The sequence below is a fragment of the Marmota flaviventris genome, chromosome 10 (genome assembly GCF_047511675.1).
Source record: "Marmota flaviventris isolate mMarFla1 chromosome 10, mMarFla1.hap1, whole genome shotgun sequence".
Taxonomy (NCBI): domain Eukaryota; kingdom Metazoa; phylum Chordata; class Mammalia; order Rodentia; family Sciuridae; genus Marmota; species Marmota flaviventris.
Window position 1 is genome coordinate 115,768,193 of NC_092507.1, and position 16,053 is coordinate 115,784,245.

The following is a 16,053-nucleotide window of genomic DNA, read 5'->3' on the forward strand; positions in this document are numbered from 1 at the left end:
TGTGTGGCAGACGGAGATGGGAGAATAGTAACAGAGTGTTCATAGGACCTCACCAAGGAATCAGAGAATGTGCTAGAAAGGAATATAAATGTCAATAGTCTACCATTTCTCTAAATACTGTCTAGGAATCTCCTAAAAAGCCATTGATTTTGTACAGGAGTTTCCAAATTAAGTCTGGTTTAGCTTAGTTCCTAGGAACTTCTGTTTAGCAAACGGTTTGAGTTTTCCTACAAGTGTATTACTTTGTAAGTGATGAAGCTGCTGTTTCATATGGGAAAGAAAATTTTGAAGATCATATTATTAAATCCAACTTTTGTGAGGAAATGCAAAATTACACATTCATCCCCAAGAAAAATTTCATGCCATCTGATACATACCCTTTATCTCGACATTCTTGATATCCCACTGAAAGTAAACACAGAGACACACACTGCTTGGCATTAAGTCATATATGCACAATGTATATGGCTAAATACCCTCTTTGTCTTTCTTTGAATCTCAGGGGGATGTGAAACTGATTAACTGATTGGATGTCGAATAGGTAGTAGCTGAAGTGTGTTAAAAAACTTTTAAACAGATTCTTCTCCAGCATTATAGGTCACATCTGTTTTAACTAGTTTTTGTCTGCACCATACTTGTGTCAAACATTTAAAATTTTGCCCTGGGCAAAGGACCATATGAACAGAAAGTGTCTTGATAAGAGAGAATGTTTGAGAACCATAGATAGGATGCGGATATCTCTGTGATGAATGAGATGGGTCAGGTTCATAGCCTAAATTGTTGATATTCTGCCAAGTTCCCTTGAGTTTTGCAAAGTTGTTTGAATCATTCATAGATATTAGCATATCCAGACTCTAGGTTCATTTACCCAAATTTCATCACGTTGAACCAAATTCAATGGTTACTTATACATGGCATACATTAAAACTGAAATAAATATGCAATTGAGCAAATTCCAATAAGTGCAGATTATTAGTCAGTGCACAGTTGCTTATTTTCAGCCAGGCTTTGGAAGGAGAAGAAAACCATTTGATCAATAATAATTTTAGATTTTTGTAGTATCTAAAATGAACTAGCCAAAAATAATCTGACACTAAAACAATGTAAGTTGCTTTATTTTCATAAAACCTCTAGTCTTAGAAACTTCTTTGAGTGTGACTCAGTTTACATCACATATTGTTTTCCTTTCTTGGAGTTATGAAAGGCATGGAGTTTATGAATATGAGTTCAGATCCTAGAAGCAACCAATTTCAGCTTGCTCCAGGCTTTACCATTAACACATTATATGACCAGAGGCGAAGAACTGTAACTTCTTAATTCTTCATTTCTTCTTTTTATAATGAAAATAACATCACCTACCTCATGTGCTTATTAGGAATACTAAATAGATAATGTGGGTGTGAGTAAAAGGTTATTAAACTCTTTTCTCTTACTCTGTGAATAAATTTGAAGTAGGTTTAACTTCCCACTTTTGGCACCTTGGAAATGTTGCTAGACAACTTTGTGTATGATACAAATTACCTGTGACTAGTAAATGTCCTCTGGTCTGGGAGGATAATGCATACATATATTATGAAAGCCCAGTGAGAAATAAAGGTTTCAACTACTTTTATAACTTGGCCTCTTTTGCAGGGAATCCTGGAAGCTATGGATGCCCATGTAACTGTTGCAAGAGATACGACTGGCTTTTAGGGGGCTTGAGGATTCCAAGCTAAGGTGGATTCTGCCCTCCTCTGTGCAAATTTCATGTGCTCGTAGCTTAGCTGCGATCTTGAATGACAGGATCTTGCCCATTGTCCATTTTCAGGACTCTTTCCCCTTAACAGAAACTGCTGAGGCTCCCTTGAGGGGATGTTGTGTTTCCTACTCTGAGATTCTCTAAAGAGTTGATTTGATGCCAGGCATGGCCTTTGATAGAGTTGTGTTTGTCCAGTGAAGCTTAGGAGACCTTCCAGGATAGAATGCATTTAGCATCCAATGACTGACAAGCCCCATCATCATTGTCACTTTGTCATTGTAGTATCATATTCTTTCCATGTGAAGCATCATTGTAACTATTTGGAGACAACCACAAGCTGATTAGAAAGTTACAATTCTCAATTATATAATTTAATATTGTATTGAGGTGTCATTGGGTGGAGTCTTAGCAAGGACTGGAACACGTCAGACATCTTCACTAGAATGTCAAATACCTGTCTTAATGCTTGCCTTAGCCGTTTTAGCCTAGATTTCATGCTTCGTATTCTTCTTCTAGATATTTGCCCACATATTGCTCAAGGAAGAGCTGGACAGTGTCATCTGCTACAAATGCTGTTTGTACCACTCTTTTCATGTCACGTCATAGCCATCATAACCTTTTTTTTTTTTTATCAAGAATTGAACCCAGGGGGTGCTTAACCAATGAGCAACATCCCCAGCCCTTTTAATTTTTTTTTTTTTTTTGAGACAGGGTTGCTTTGGGACTTGCTAAATTGGTCTCAAACTTTCTATCCTCCTGTCTCAGCCTCCAGAGTTCCTGGGATTACAGGAGTGGACCACTGTACCCAGCTTCAATTCAGTTTTGAATGTGTACTCAGTGCAGCCAGGGAAAATAAGAGGGTGGAATGCAGTCAAGCTAAGCATGGATTTGTAAATAAAATCAAAACTCTTTTAAAATAGTAGCACTGTCCATCACAATTGACTAAGAATGTACTTGCATTTAAAAAGGAAACATAACTTACAAAATACTTTATAGAAATCACAGATATGGTTATCCGCCTCAAAATTTTATGACTTAAGAGAAGAAATAGATAATACATAATTTTAAGAAATGATTATAAAATTACATTCTCCATTACCACTCATTTGCATCTTGACTTAATTTTTCTGTAAAGCATAAGATAAAGGTCTGACTGAATTCTTTCACATGTGAATATCCAATTGCCTGATACCATTTGTTGAAGAGACTATCCTTTCTTCATTTATATTTTTTTATTTGTTTGTTTATTTTTTTATTTATATATGATAGCAGAATGCATTACAATTCTTATTACACATATAGAGCACAATTTTTCATATCTCTGGTTGTATACAAAGTATATTCACATCAATTCGAGAGGGAAATGAGTGGTAGTGGAGAATGTAATTGATCAAAGCATCTTATGTGCATGTACAAATATATCATAATGAATTCCACTATTACATGCAATAATAATGCATAATTTTTTAAATAATGAAAGAATATACAATATTTCTAAAAAACTAAAATCAACTCAAAATGAATTAAAGATTTAACTGTAAGCTCTGAAATTATAAAACTACAGGAAAAAACAAGGGGAAAGCATTATAATATTGGACTGAGCAATGATTCCATAGGTACAACATTAAAAGCAGAGGCAATAAATTTTTTTAAAAAGTAAAAAAAAAGAGAAATGAATATAAAATACTAACTCAAAGGAAAAATATGAGTTTCTGCACTAAACTTCAACTTATTAAGTTAAAAATTGCTTTTTCTTCACCAAAGATAAATATTCATACAGAATATTTTCCCCAGAGACATGCATTTTGCAGTATATATGCACCATACTTTTACATACTCAACTCAAAGGTGTAGTATATGAGTTTCCCCTGCCAGCCTGAGTGTAGCTCTTAATGAACAATTATTTTCCTTTGTATCATTAAACCATAAAGAACAAACAGAATTCCCTTTCACTTTAAGTATTTGGTAGTCGTAACAAGACCACATTGTATTGACATCAGTTCTTAGTTCATTAAAGCAGCTATGAAGACTTTTAAAAAATAACATCTGAGCTAGTTTTGTCCATAAATCTTTCCATGATAATATTTAATCCACCAGGTTCTTCTGCTCTTCCATATATTCTATATATTCTTCTATACTAAAGTTATACATTTATTATGTCATATAAATAAAATATTTCCTCTTTGAACAGATAACAATATTGCCTGCTATATACTATATACTGTATTAGAAAACAATGAATTGGTTACCTGAGAACTCTTAGTCCAAGAGTTTTTTAATTGATTGTAAGGGATTTCCTATGTTCCACCAAAATTTCCAAATTAAATAAACAGAATTTTGATTTAGAAAGTTGTATACTATAAGCTCCACGTCTAGTTTTAATAAAAGACTGGAAAGATGAGACCATGTCTTGATGAAGAAGAGAAGCCAGTTAACACAGGTCACTTAACTAGAAATAGCCTCATTATTTTATTCAAATATTTGAATAAAATTTCCAAAATGCCAAGGATTCTTATGTTGATTTGCAAATATATTTCAGAGGAAATTGGAATTAACTTTTCTGAACACCTTCTATTAGCTAGACTTACTGTTCACAAATAAGATCATTCATTCACATAGAAAATGCTATTCTAAACACCTTATGTATATTAGCCCATATGTTCATCACAAGAATTCTAAAAAAAAATTCTTATTATATTTTTCAATTAATAAAAAGATAACAGAGTATCTTGCCTAAAGTAGAGTAGGTAGGACATTTCTGAGCCAGAAATTCCAACCTAGGGCTCTAGCTTCAAAGACCATCTTCTGAACTATATCCAGTAACAACCTTTTTGTTAATGTTAGTATGTCCTTTTAAAGATTAAAAACATGATACTTGGAGAAGAAATTTGAGAATTTGTTTCCAGATATGGTCAAAAAGCAGTGAACACCCACATTTTTCTTCAAAGTTGGTGTCCGTTTTGGATTTCTCCTCTTTGAGATACAGGTATCACATTTTCCTCCTCTATGTCAGGAGGATAGATTAATGTCAATGGTATTAACCCTGGTTTCCTATTTACTTGTGTTTTAATAATAGCGGGGGTTGTGGTTCTTGAAATGTACCATCAAATGCCTAAAAGTTGTAAAATGATTACATAACTGTGTGAAAGGACTAGAGACAAATGAACAGAACAGTTTCCAGTGCTTAGAAGACACTCAGTACATGTTTATTGAATGAATGGTCAGCCTCCTGCTGAATAACACCAAAGAGTAATGAACTAGACATCTACTTAGAGAAGAAGGAAGCATTATCCCAGTTTTCTGTGAGTGAAACTTCCTTTTGGAATTGTTAATCAAGTTGGAAAATAATGAGGAGTAACCAGAGGTTCCTCCTATAAATATGAACTAGGGCTTGTGTAGCCTAAGGATTTTTCCTTAAAAAAATTCTGTCATTTAATAGAGTTTAATTTTTTATTGGGGGAGGTCATGATCTCTTGACTACACCTCATCTTTCCCAACTCCAGAAAACGACATGCTTTGACATTGGTCAACATCCTTCATGGACATGAATATCAAGTTCCTACAGGTACACCGCTTGGTCTACCATAGTCTTGGTGTTGTTCTGCCCCTAAGATTCCTGGGTGTGAAGGTATTCTAACCCATGAAACAGCACATACCTAACTAAAGATGTCATTGTCCATTCCCATGTCAGTATGTATATTTTCTATACAGTCTTACTACCTTGTAGTTCCTCTGAACACCTTTGTATGCTTCTGAATGTCTACTATTTATAATATACATGTTCTTACTCCTTTTTGAAAATACAGACATCATCCGAATGCTTATTTATTTTTCACATCTACTGAGTTACTGATGCGTGATTTAGCTATGCATGTGGAGTTGATTCTGGTAAACACGATATCTAAATGTTGGAAGCTAGTACATGTGTGTATTCACGTACTTGAATCTCCGAAGAGAGATAGCTAAGTGTCATTTCTCTTTTCTGAATGGCTTGGGTTATAGTAATATTTTTCCCCCAGAGGACCTTATTATTTGTGAGATTCTTTGCTCAGAAAAAAGACACACACACACACACTTTTTTTTCCCTCCATTTTCCTCTTCCCTAGAGTCTGCTTGGGAAGGAGGGACAGTGTAGTTTCAGTCAAAATTCCCTCTTGTGCCTTAGATTCCACTTGGCTTGCTTCTCTTCCTCCAGTATTCCCCCTAGGATGCCCTTGAGCCCTGGAAAGGCCAAATACTTTCCTGAAGGTGGTGTCTCTTGGGAAGTTCCCTGTGGGTGGAAGGGAGTTGGTTCCTGCTCGGAAACTCCAAGGCACACAGAAGCACAAATAGGTCCGTTCAGGACCTCCTTCAAGTTCAGTGGAGTCAGACACCAGACTTGCCCAGCAACTCTCTTAGGCTGCGGGAGATTGCTCTCCTCTTTCCAGTCTATATGATTTCTTCTCCTCTCTCAGGGCAAGGAGGCTATCCATGACGAGGAAGAGAAAAGTTTTATCACAGAAAATGGTGAGTTGTTAAAAACAAAAAAACCCTCAGATATTTCTAAAAGGAGATTTGGCCAGTGTTTAATTTCTCGTTATTTTGAAGGGAAGCAAGGAAAAAATGAAAATAATTTTTATTTAAATTACTGATGCATCAGAATTTTCATTTCATAGATTTTTGAAAATAGTTTGTCCTCTATGAGCGTATGATATGCAGTGTTACAATGGGGTGTAGGGAGTGAGAGGAGTTTTATATATGTGTGTTAATTTCAATTCAATGGAGACTTCTTTATCACCTATGCATATAAAGCCATATGAAGAATGTGAGGCATTCAGATATACTGTGTGATATGAATTCTTGTGCTATTTTAAGATTTTACTATGAGAGCTCACTCTAGATGATATGGGCCTGAATCTGAAAATTACATAGGAAGGCCTGTTCTACTGAAGATGTCTCAATTTAATGTTCCAGCTAAACTCTCTGTCTTGCAATTTGCAGAGCCCAAATCTATTCTGATTTAAGAGACAGAAATAGAAAAAGTGGCAGAGCGAATAGAATCAATGTGCGATTCTAACAGCACATTAACGAATATGTGTTTGTAAGGAATGCAGTAGAATACAGGTATGTGAGTATGCATATGTGTTTTTGTGTTAAATAAGGGAAACCACAGGCAAATGGGATGGCGGTTGCAGAGGTTTTAATGACTTAAAGCTTCTTAGAAGATAAAGGATGATTGCACTGCTACTCATAGTACCAAAGAGGAAGAAGGTAAGACCTGTTTTCCACTGTGAAATAAATTACAAAAAAAAAAATTGTGTGGGTGCATTTATTCTCAACTAGAAATTTGAGATAGATTGAAAGACTAGTCAAGCTCAAAATGAAATCAATAGAATTTAAGCCACTTTCCCATAAATGGAAAAAGAAATAATTGAAAAATAGTCTATGGTTTTGGAAAGTTTTAAAAGGTGTAGAGGATCAGGGATATTGAATATAGACATTTTGCCTAAAGTCCTCGAACCTAACTCAAAGTAGGAACCGAGAAATAGAGAAGAGTTCACTGGTGCTAACTTAGGAACTGCTAGGCATTCACTCCTGAAACATAACTGTTCCTAAGAGGTTCTGGGAAAAGGGATGTGGACTAGAATCATGTCCCTGTAAAAGTGAACAAAGTCAACCAAATCATGCTATGTCCATGTACAAATGAATAGATACCAATGAATCTCACATTATATATAAATATAATGCACTAATCTAAAAATAATAACAGAAGGGAGACCAGTAGACTAGGTAAAGGGATCAGGGAGAGGGAGAAAGGAAGGGAAAGGAGAGGGACTGAGAAATGAGGTTGAACAAATTATGTACATCTATGAATATAGCATAGTGAATCCTACTATTATGTATAATTATGATAATTAAAATGCACTGATAAAATTTATAAAGAATAAGGCCGATTTAAAGAAGTAAGCATGTATTGCTTCCTTTTAAAAACATGCCTTGCCATGTTTGAGGATCCTAGAAGGCCAGGAATTGATAGAAGACTTGTTTGCACACAGATTATAATTCTGTCACATCTTTCACTGCCTGTGGCCCGATCTGGAAGCTTCTGAGACCCTGAGTTTGGCTACATCATTCTGCATAGAGCTCACATAGTGATTTTTAAAATGTGTGCAGTCTCAGGAGCATTTCATCCACATAAAGATTCTTTTCTGCTCCTAATTTCTCTACAAACAATAAAGCAGATCCCTTCCCAAGCCCATCATGACCCAGTTCTCTTTGCTGATTTCCTGTGGGGACGGCCAGCACCACCCTGCTGGGGAGTCTGAGAGAGCCTCTTGCTCCTCTCCAGTGGAGGGCTCAGGAGACTGAAGCTATTTTATTCCTCAGTTTTCAGAATTAAACTAAGTTTTAGATCCTACCTGTGTTTTCACAGCTTTGTGATCTTGCTTCCCACTATCTGTCCCAGTTAAACTGGGTCAGGTAATGATGATCATATGGAAGGGGAAGATTCAGTCTCAAGAAGGAATGATACGATAAGGCATGGGTGACGGAAAGGCTAGAGGTTGAATGAGTCTTATCACTGATTTCAAGCAGTGACAGGCCATCCTTTGACAAAGCAATGAGATTTACTCTGTGCAACTCCAGAAAACAGAACCAGGACTCATGGATATAGCAGCTTGGGTTTTAGAAGAGATGCTAACCTATTGATCACAGCTTATTTTTTTCTAAGTAGATACTGAGCTTAATTTTTTCTTTGTAGATATTGAGTTTTGTTTCCCTGGATCCAGAAAAGATCAGCTGAATACTTTGGTCTATGTATCAGTGACCCATAAATTTGGAGAGGAATTATATCTAATGACCTATCTTGTTCCTTAGAACTTCATGGCTCTGTGTTTCTACAGCTGAACATTTCCTTTCTAGTTCTTTAGCTGTGTGTGTGTGTGTGTGTGTGTGTGTGTTTGCAATTAGTACAATGGATTATCAATTCTGAAAGCTAGTGGAATATACCTTTTTCAAGAAAAATCTTGATTGTAACTTTTGTGATTCTATTGAAATTAAGTTAGAATCAAGTTGTCTTGAGCTAATATTATTTAGATCATAGAAAGAATATTAAAATGTATGGAGTCAAGCAGATATCCAGGGATTAAAACTGGCCAAGGAGCAACATGTAATCATTAATAAATGGCAACTCAGTCAATATATAGCTTTTTTAACTTTAGAAAAATCATTTAAACATTCTGGTGTTCTCTTATCTGGGAAACAAAAAAAGAAGTTTGAGCTAAACTCCCACTATTTTAAAACGCCATTATTCTGGAATCTTCACCTGACTCTTGACTCTCATTCTGGCACTTTGATTCCTCATTCTTTGAATTTGTATTCCTCTTTATCCAGAGGGTTTTAAAACCATTTCCAAAGGTACAACTTAAGGCTCAAAATAAAATACAAAAAACAAACAAACAAACAAAACACATCCAACTCTTATATCACCCTCTCTCATACATAAAGAGGAGTGGGTTATAAAAAAGAAATTTTATGCTTTAATTTAATCTGTCATTAAGCAATTAGCTGTGTACCCTTGAGCTAAGTATTTCGTATGTTTACCAGGTGAGCGTGATAACATTCATCCCATCCCAAGTCCCTGATTGTGAGGACCAGATGAAAGAGTGTATGTGATTTCAGATAGATGAACCTGTGGCATCCCTGGGCAGGAATGCTGCTGCTGTGTGTCAGCACAGCCTCCTCAGGACTCAGTGGTAAAGAACATCCCCTGGAAGGCAGGCTGCTCACTGTGTGGGCCTGGCTGTCTTCCACACACATCTGCCAGATGCACTGTCTGAACAGCCTTAGAAGCTACTAGGATGTGACTCTAAGAAATTGCCGCCCTCACTATGTCCACATTGTGTGCATCTTTTAGTAAAGCACTTTATGTGTTTATTCATTCATTTTCCCCTTTATCATAATATATATATATATTTAATATAATTTAGAGAATCAAATGTGATTATTCTGCATTTCCAATTGTTCACCTGTTTTACTTGACCTCTAGGAGGCTCAGGGTAAGTTCCATGCTCAAATAATATAGCTAGCTCCTCAGTTTTTGATATAATATTGCATATTCCCTTTTCTTTATATTTTTTGTACTTTCATTTTGTGTGAATTGATTTGTGGTTCTGCACATGGAACTTTTAAACTTCTGTTGGAGGTAGAGGAAGAATGAATGGATGTATATTTCTTGTGACAATATCCCCACTTCATTTTCTGATTTTCACTGTTAGAATTAAATGAGATGTTTTTGTTTCCAACTTCAAGTCTGAGGCATGTACCTGACTTTGTAATGTACTGAGAACATATTGCACTGTTTTCTAAAGTCATTCTTAGAACTATATTTTCAGCCTATAAGTTTTAGGGACAAATGGGGGTGGTTTTAGGAAGAAGAAACACTAATCATTTTCCTATCATTTTCTGGAATGTAACCATTTCACTCAGGGACTGAACCCAAGAATATGGCTTTAGAGACTTTTTTCCTATTACCGTAGACCAAGGAATTGCATCTCCAATAGTAGTACCACTCCTTGGTAACCAGAAGCATGTTACTTTGGATGGAGACATGGTGAGAGTAAGCCAGAATGCAGACTGGCCTAAAGTATTTATAAATAAATATTGAGTTAGTTTTAACTCTTGGACTCATAGATTAAACTTTGTCCAATTGTCCCAAATATAGGACACTTAAAAAAACTCAAATGTAGCATGTAATAAGATTATTATTGTTACATCACAATATAATAATAATATAATAATGAATAATCTGTATATTATGATTTCCCATCAATTTTAATGCACCTGTGTCTATTTCATTGAAATATTTGCAGAACTGAAAATGTGGAACTTAAGGAGTTAAAAGAAACCAGAATGAAAGAAAATCTAGGGAGGATTCATAAACCTTACCTGTTTATAAGCCTAACAGTCCCAACGCTCCACTAGCAAATACCAGACTATGATTAACAAGGTCAAATTGTGTGTGTGTGTGTGTTTAAGAAACTGTATTCCAACAGGAAACAGTGATTTGTTGAATTTTCTCTATTGTAATTTTTATTGCCTTTTTTGGTTATTCATCTCTGTCTTTCTAAACGTAGATAATTAGGAGTTAATTTTTGTGCTTTTCTTCAGGATCATAAAGCTATGATCTAAGTAGGAAGAGAGAAATGAATGGGGCAGACAGTAATTTTCCAACTGTTCTCCCCATGGCCACTTCCTTAAGGAAGAAAGGAGCCCTCTCCATATTTATGCCACAGAAGTAAGCTGTTGAGGAATGGAGGGCGAGAATGAGCTCTGGAGAAAAGCAGAAGAGGTCTCAAGCAGTAAGACACAGGGGAAGGGTGGAAATGGTAGACTGTTTAATGCCTAGTAGGTTCTGGAACGATTCTCACACTGCCCAAGAAAGAGAACAGACATTTTGATGAATATCTGGACAGGAATGCAGAAGAGTCACTTAATAGGAAGGATTGCCTTTTATCTATCTATCTATCTATCTATCTATCTATCTACTATCTATTTATTTTACTTAGTCTATATTCTTCTCAAACAGATTATGAGTTCTCTCTTCTAACATCCTTGAAAAGGTCCTGAAATAGCCTCCCCCATTTTCTTTAATTGTAACTGTGTGTTGACCACTTAGTTCCTCATTGTTTGGGGGGTTCATGGTGTCCCTAGGGACAGGGATTGTGCAAGGTGGAGTAGGTGTTGTTTTCAGTGAGGAGGTGCTGTGTGTGGGTAGGTAGAGTGGCCTGGAAAGGTAACAGCAGATACACTTAGAAACTGAATTAAACTCAAAAACTCATTTGATGTTTACAAAATATCAGCATTAACCTATTAGACTCACCTGAGAAATAAATTTAGTTATTCTGAAGGCTTATGTAACATATGTGCTTAGGTATAGAGACACAAGAGAAGAATTTGAATGTACTCTTTTTTCAAACGCCTCATCAAGCATTCTATACAATGGATTGGATCAAAGGAAACAATACCCTTCACATTATTCATTCAATTTCGTTCTCTGAGAAGCTGGTGAATATTCATATCAAAGTTGTTTTTGCTCTTAATCCTGTGGGTGTGCTCAACTATTTCCTTCATTCAAACTTTGCAACCTTGTTAGAGAAAAACAAGAGGATTATCTACATTTTACAGATTAGTAGATCATGTGACCACTCTAGAGTCACATAAATGATACATAGAAAATGAGATATTGGGTCTCTGCCTTCTTTACACCTACAGTGAACTACAGTGGTTTGCTTGTAGCAAAAGGGTAGTAAAAATGCCACTCTCCTATGTCCAGTGGTGACAGATGGACAAAGCACAGAACTGAGAATCAGAAGGTTCTAATTTCATGTCTGTGTGACTGTGAACTAATCTGAAAACAAAATTAAAACATAAGCTTCCCATAGTTACTCTTTTCTCAAAAGTATTGTTTCTCATCCCAGTTTAAGAGGAAATATATAAAGGTAGCAAAGCTCCTGTTGAGAAGAATTTGCTGGTGGTGGGTTCTCAATGTAATTAACCCTAGGCTGGTGGTTAGAACATAGGAGGAACTGACTTTGTCTATGTCCACAGCCAGTCATGATCACCAGGATTCTGGAAGTGGATAATCGAACCATGACCACGTATTTCATTCTTCTGGGATTTCCAACTCGACCAGCTTTCCAGCTTCTCCTGTTCTCTGTCTTCCTGGCAGCCTACCTGCTGACTCTGCTGGAGAACCTTCTTATCATCCTAGCCATTCGCAGTGATGGGCAGCTGCACAAGCCCATGTACTTCTTTCTGAGCCACCTCTCCTTCCTGGAGATGTGGTATGTCACAGTCATCAGTCCCAAGATGCTGGTGGACTTCCTCAGCCATGACAAGAGCATTTCCTTCAACGGCTGCATGACTCAGCTCTACTTCTTTGTGACCTTTGTCTGCACTGAGTACATACTCCTCGCAGTCATGGCCTTCGACCGCTACGTGGCCATTTGTAATCCCCTCCGTTACCGGGTCATAATGACCGACCAGCTTTGTGGTACACTGGCCGGAGGGTGCTGGCTGTGTGGACTCGTGACAGCCATGATTAAAATGGTTTTCATAGCCCGGCTCCACTACTGTGGCACACCTCAGATCAATCACTACTTTTGTGATATCTCTCCACTCCTCAATGTCTCCTGTGAGGACTCCTCCCAGGCTGAACTGGTGGACTTCTTCTTGGCACTCATGGTCATTGCGGTTCCCCTGGGTGTGGTTGTGGCATCTTATGCCACCATCCTCACTGCCATCCTCAAGATCCCTTCCGCTCAGGGTCGCCAAAAAGCCTTCTCCACCTGTGCCTCTCACCTGACCGTTGTTACTCTTTTCTACTCCACCACCCTGTTCACCTATGCCCGCCCCAAGCTCATGTATGCCTATAACTCCAACAAAGTGGTGTCTGTTCTCTACACGGTCATTGTCCCACTTTTAAACCCCATCATTTACTGTCTGAGGAACCGTGAAGTGAAGGCCGCGCTCAAAAAGACCGTACTTTGCAAAGGAAGTGGGCCAAAGGAAGAGGGAGATTGAAGTCGTTAAAAAAGTTATAGGCTACTTTTAGGCCTGAATAGGAAGAGGATTATAACACCTTTTCAGTCTCGCCTTTATTTATCCATCAACCTCCAGGACTCAAATACCACTCATATGTGTATATGTGTATATCATGTAGATATGAATATACAGTCCTAGAGGTATATACTCATATATACATACTTATGATAGGAGAACCATATTCCCGAGAAGTAGTCTCGATCACTCCAAGTCAAGAGACAAATTTCAGGCATTTAAAAAATCTGAAATATGGGCAGGGGGCTACAGTAGAAGAATGCATGGGATAAAAGGAGAGGGGAGGGAGGGAGACACTTTCTTCATACAACTTACCAAATAAATTCCAGACAGGATAAGCTAATATAAAGAATAAAACTATCTTTCTGTTTTTAGGTTAGGAAAAGACGACTCTCTTTGTCTTGGAGAAATAAAAAATAAAGATGAAATCACTTTAATTCCTCATTGTTAATTTTTGCAAATAATAAACAATAGATAAAATCAGAATAACAGAGTAGACAATATTTTCAACCCATATACACCATCCTTAAATATTAAAAGTCCTTTCAAATCAACCTCTAAAAATTGAACCCTGAGTAGGAAAATAGATTAAGAATACAAGTGTAAGAAAAATTAAGTGATGCTGTGGGTTGAGTTGTGTCCTACAAAAAGAGATATGTTCAAGTTTTAACCCTTAGTACCTAACGACATGATCTAATTTGGATGTAAGATTTTTGCAGTGATGCTCAAACTAAAATGAGCTCATTGAAGTGGGGCCTGACACAGAATGACTGGAGTCATCATAAAAAGGGGAAATCTGGACCCAGCACAAATGACCACAGAGGGAAGACACACAGGGAGATGACTACCAGGTGACTAGGTGAAACATCTGCAAGCCAGGGGATGAGCAGTATGTCTGGTAAATACCAGAAGACAGAGAGGCAAGAAAAGAGTCTCTCCGAGCCATGAGAGAGAACAGGTCCCACCAGCACAGTGGTTTCTGACTTCTACCTATCTCCAGAGCAGAGACGACAAATTTTTGTTATTCTAAACCACCATGTTTTAGTGTTTTGTAACAACAGCCCTAGAAAACTAACATAGAAACCAACAAACTTTGGTAATATTTAATATCAAAAATAAAATATTGAACAATATTGAAATACCCCAATTTTTAATTGGTTATTTATATAAACATATTACCCATTGTGGATAATAGTATAAGCACATATTTTGAATTTATACTAGATTGTATAAATTAAGAGAATAATTGTAATCCCCAGGGCAACCATTATGAGAATGACTACTTATAATTAGACAAATTATTTCAAACTCTCTTAAACTTAAGTGGAAATATTCAGGCCCACTGGTTCTGTAATTTCAAATCTAGGTTCCATATTGGGGACATTGTTAGAGTCTGAAAACAAGTCTGGATGGCGCCTGGCATTTTGCCAGAGGGAGTGGTTTGTGAAGTAACGCCAGCGAGCCATTAAGTGTGGAGATTCCTTATTGGTTGACTGCTGTATCGAGTTTATGTTAATTAGATAAGCTGTGTGGAATGTATAAATACCTATGTTGTCCTTCAATAAAAGGCTCCCACTCCTGCTGTATCAATCTACACAAGTTGCTCATCACTCCCCGGCTATTTTGCTGCAGCCGGACTGCGGCAGGACATAATTTAGGAAAAATATATAGATGAAAATATTAAGTTCAGCATTTTTAATAAAATATTAAAACCATGTAAAAATCCCTAAACAGAAATATTTAGGCTAATTGTCATTTATCTATGAGAAAATATTGTGCAGATATTAGAAGTCACATTTCCAAAGAAAAAATGGCATTCAAGAATTATAATATTAAATGAAAAAGGAGAATATCAAATAATATGGTATAAACTTTAATTTTATAAGAAATTAGGAAATTGATAAAGAATTGATGGGTATACAGGTAGATTTGTATGTGTGTATATGAAAAAAAATCCTGAAAAATTTTAAATCTATATTAAAGTTTTTTTTCCCTCAAGTTTATGGTTTATTTTAAAATTACCTATACTTCCTCAAAGTTCTATAATAATAACATATTAGTTTTATAATTATTATGCCACATAACATATTAACTTACATAGGGAAAAAATCTTTCCTGGTGTTGCTGTTCTCTTTGAATGCACTCTTATCATTTAAACAGCCTTAGGATTAAAGATTTAGTGGATTGTAATTCTTGATTATAATTAATAATATATTGAGGGGTATGGAAAAGTTTGCCATGCTTATCTCTCATCAAGATTTTAACTCAATTGAGAAATAAGAAAAATAATATGCAAAAGGAAATCTAAATATTGTGTTTTACTAATTATGAGTAGGTTGAAAGAAGTGGCTGGAAGTATAAAATAAGTAAGTATAAAATATTACTGAATCCTCTAACTATACAGACTTCTGCACTCAATCAACCAGAGTAGTCAGACACGTTCAGGTCTTTCACCATTTTTTTAATTTCCTATGACTAGTTGATTCCTAAGGAGAGGAAAAGATAATAAAAATATGTATGGGCCCATTTTTTAGAAGAGGCAAGAGGCCAGAGTATGGAAAATCTTGCTTTGTGCAAATCAAAAAAATTGGAGAGAAATACTTTCTCTGTGCATAATACACAATAATATTTGCAGTGCAAAAAGAATGATTATAAAACCATGTCGATAACCTTATTACGAATGAAGATAAAACTTGTATGACAATAATAATATAGAG

At 36.3% G+C, this 16,053-nt stretch overlaps 1 protein-coding gene across 1 annotated transcript; it reads left to right on the forward strand.

Annotated features, from left to right (window-relative positions):
* Nucleotides 1-12,331: 12,331 nt before the first annotated feature.
* On the forward strand, nucleotides 12,332-13,300 carry Or6y1 (olfactory receptor family 6 subfamily Y member 1). The gene has a single exon (XM_027950685.2). It carries the CDS (start codon nucleotides 12,332-12,334, stop codon nucleotides 13,298-13,300), a length of 969 nt encoding a protein of 322 aa, XP_027806486.2.
* The last annotated feature ends 2,753 nt before the right edge of the window (nucleotides 13,301-16,053 follow it).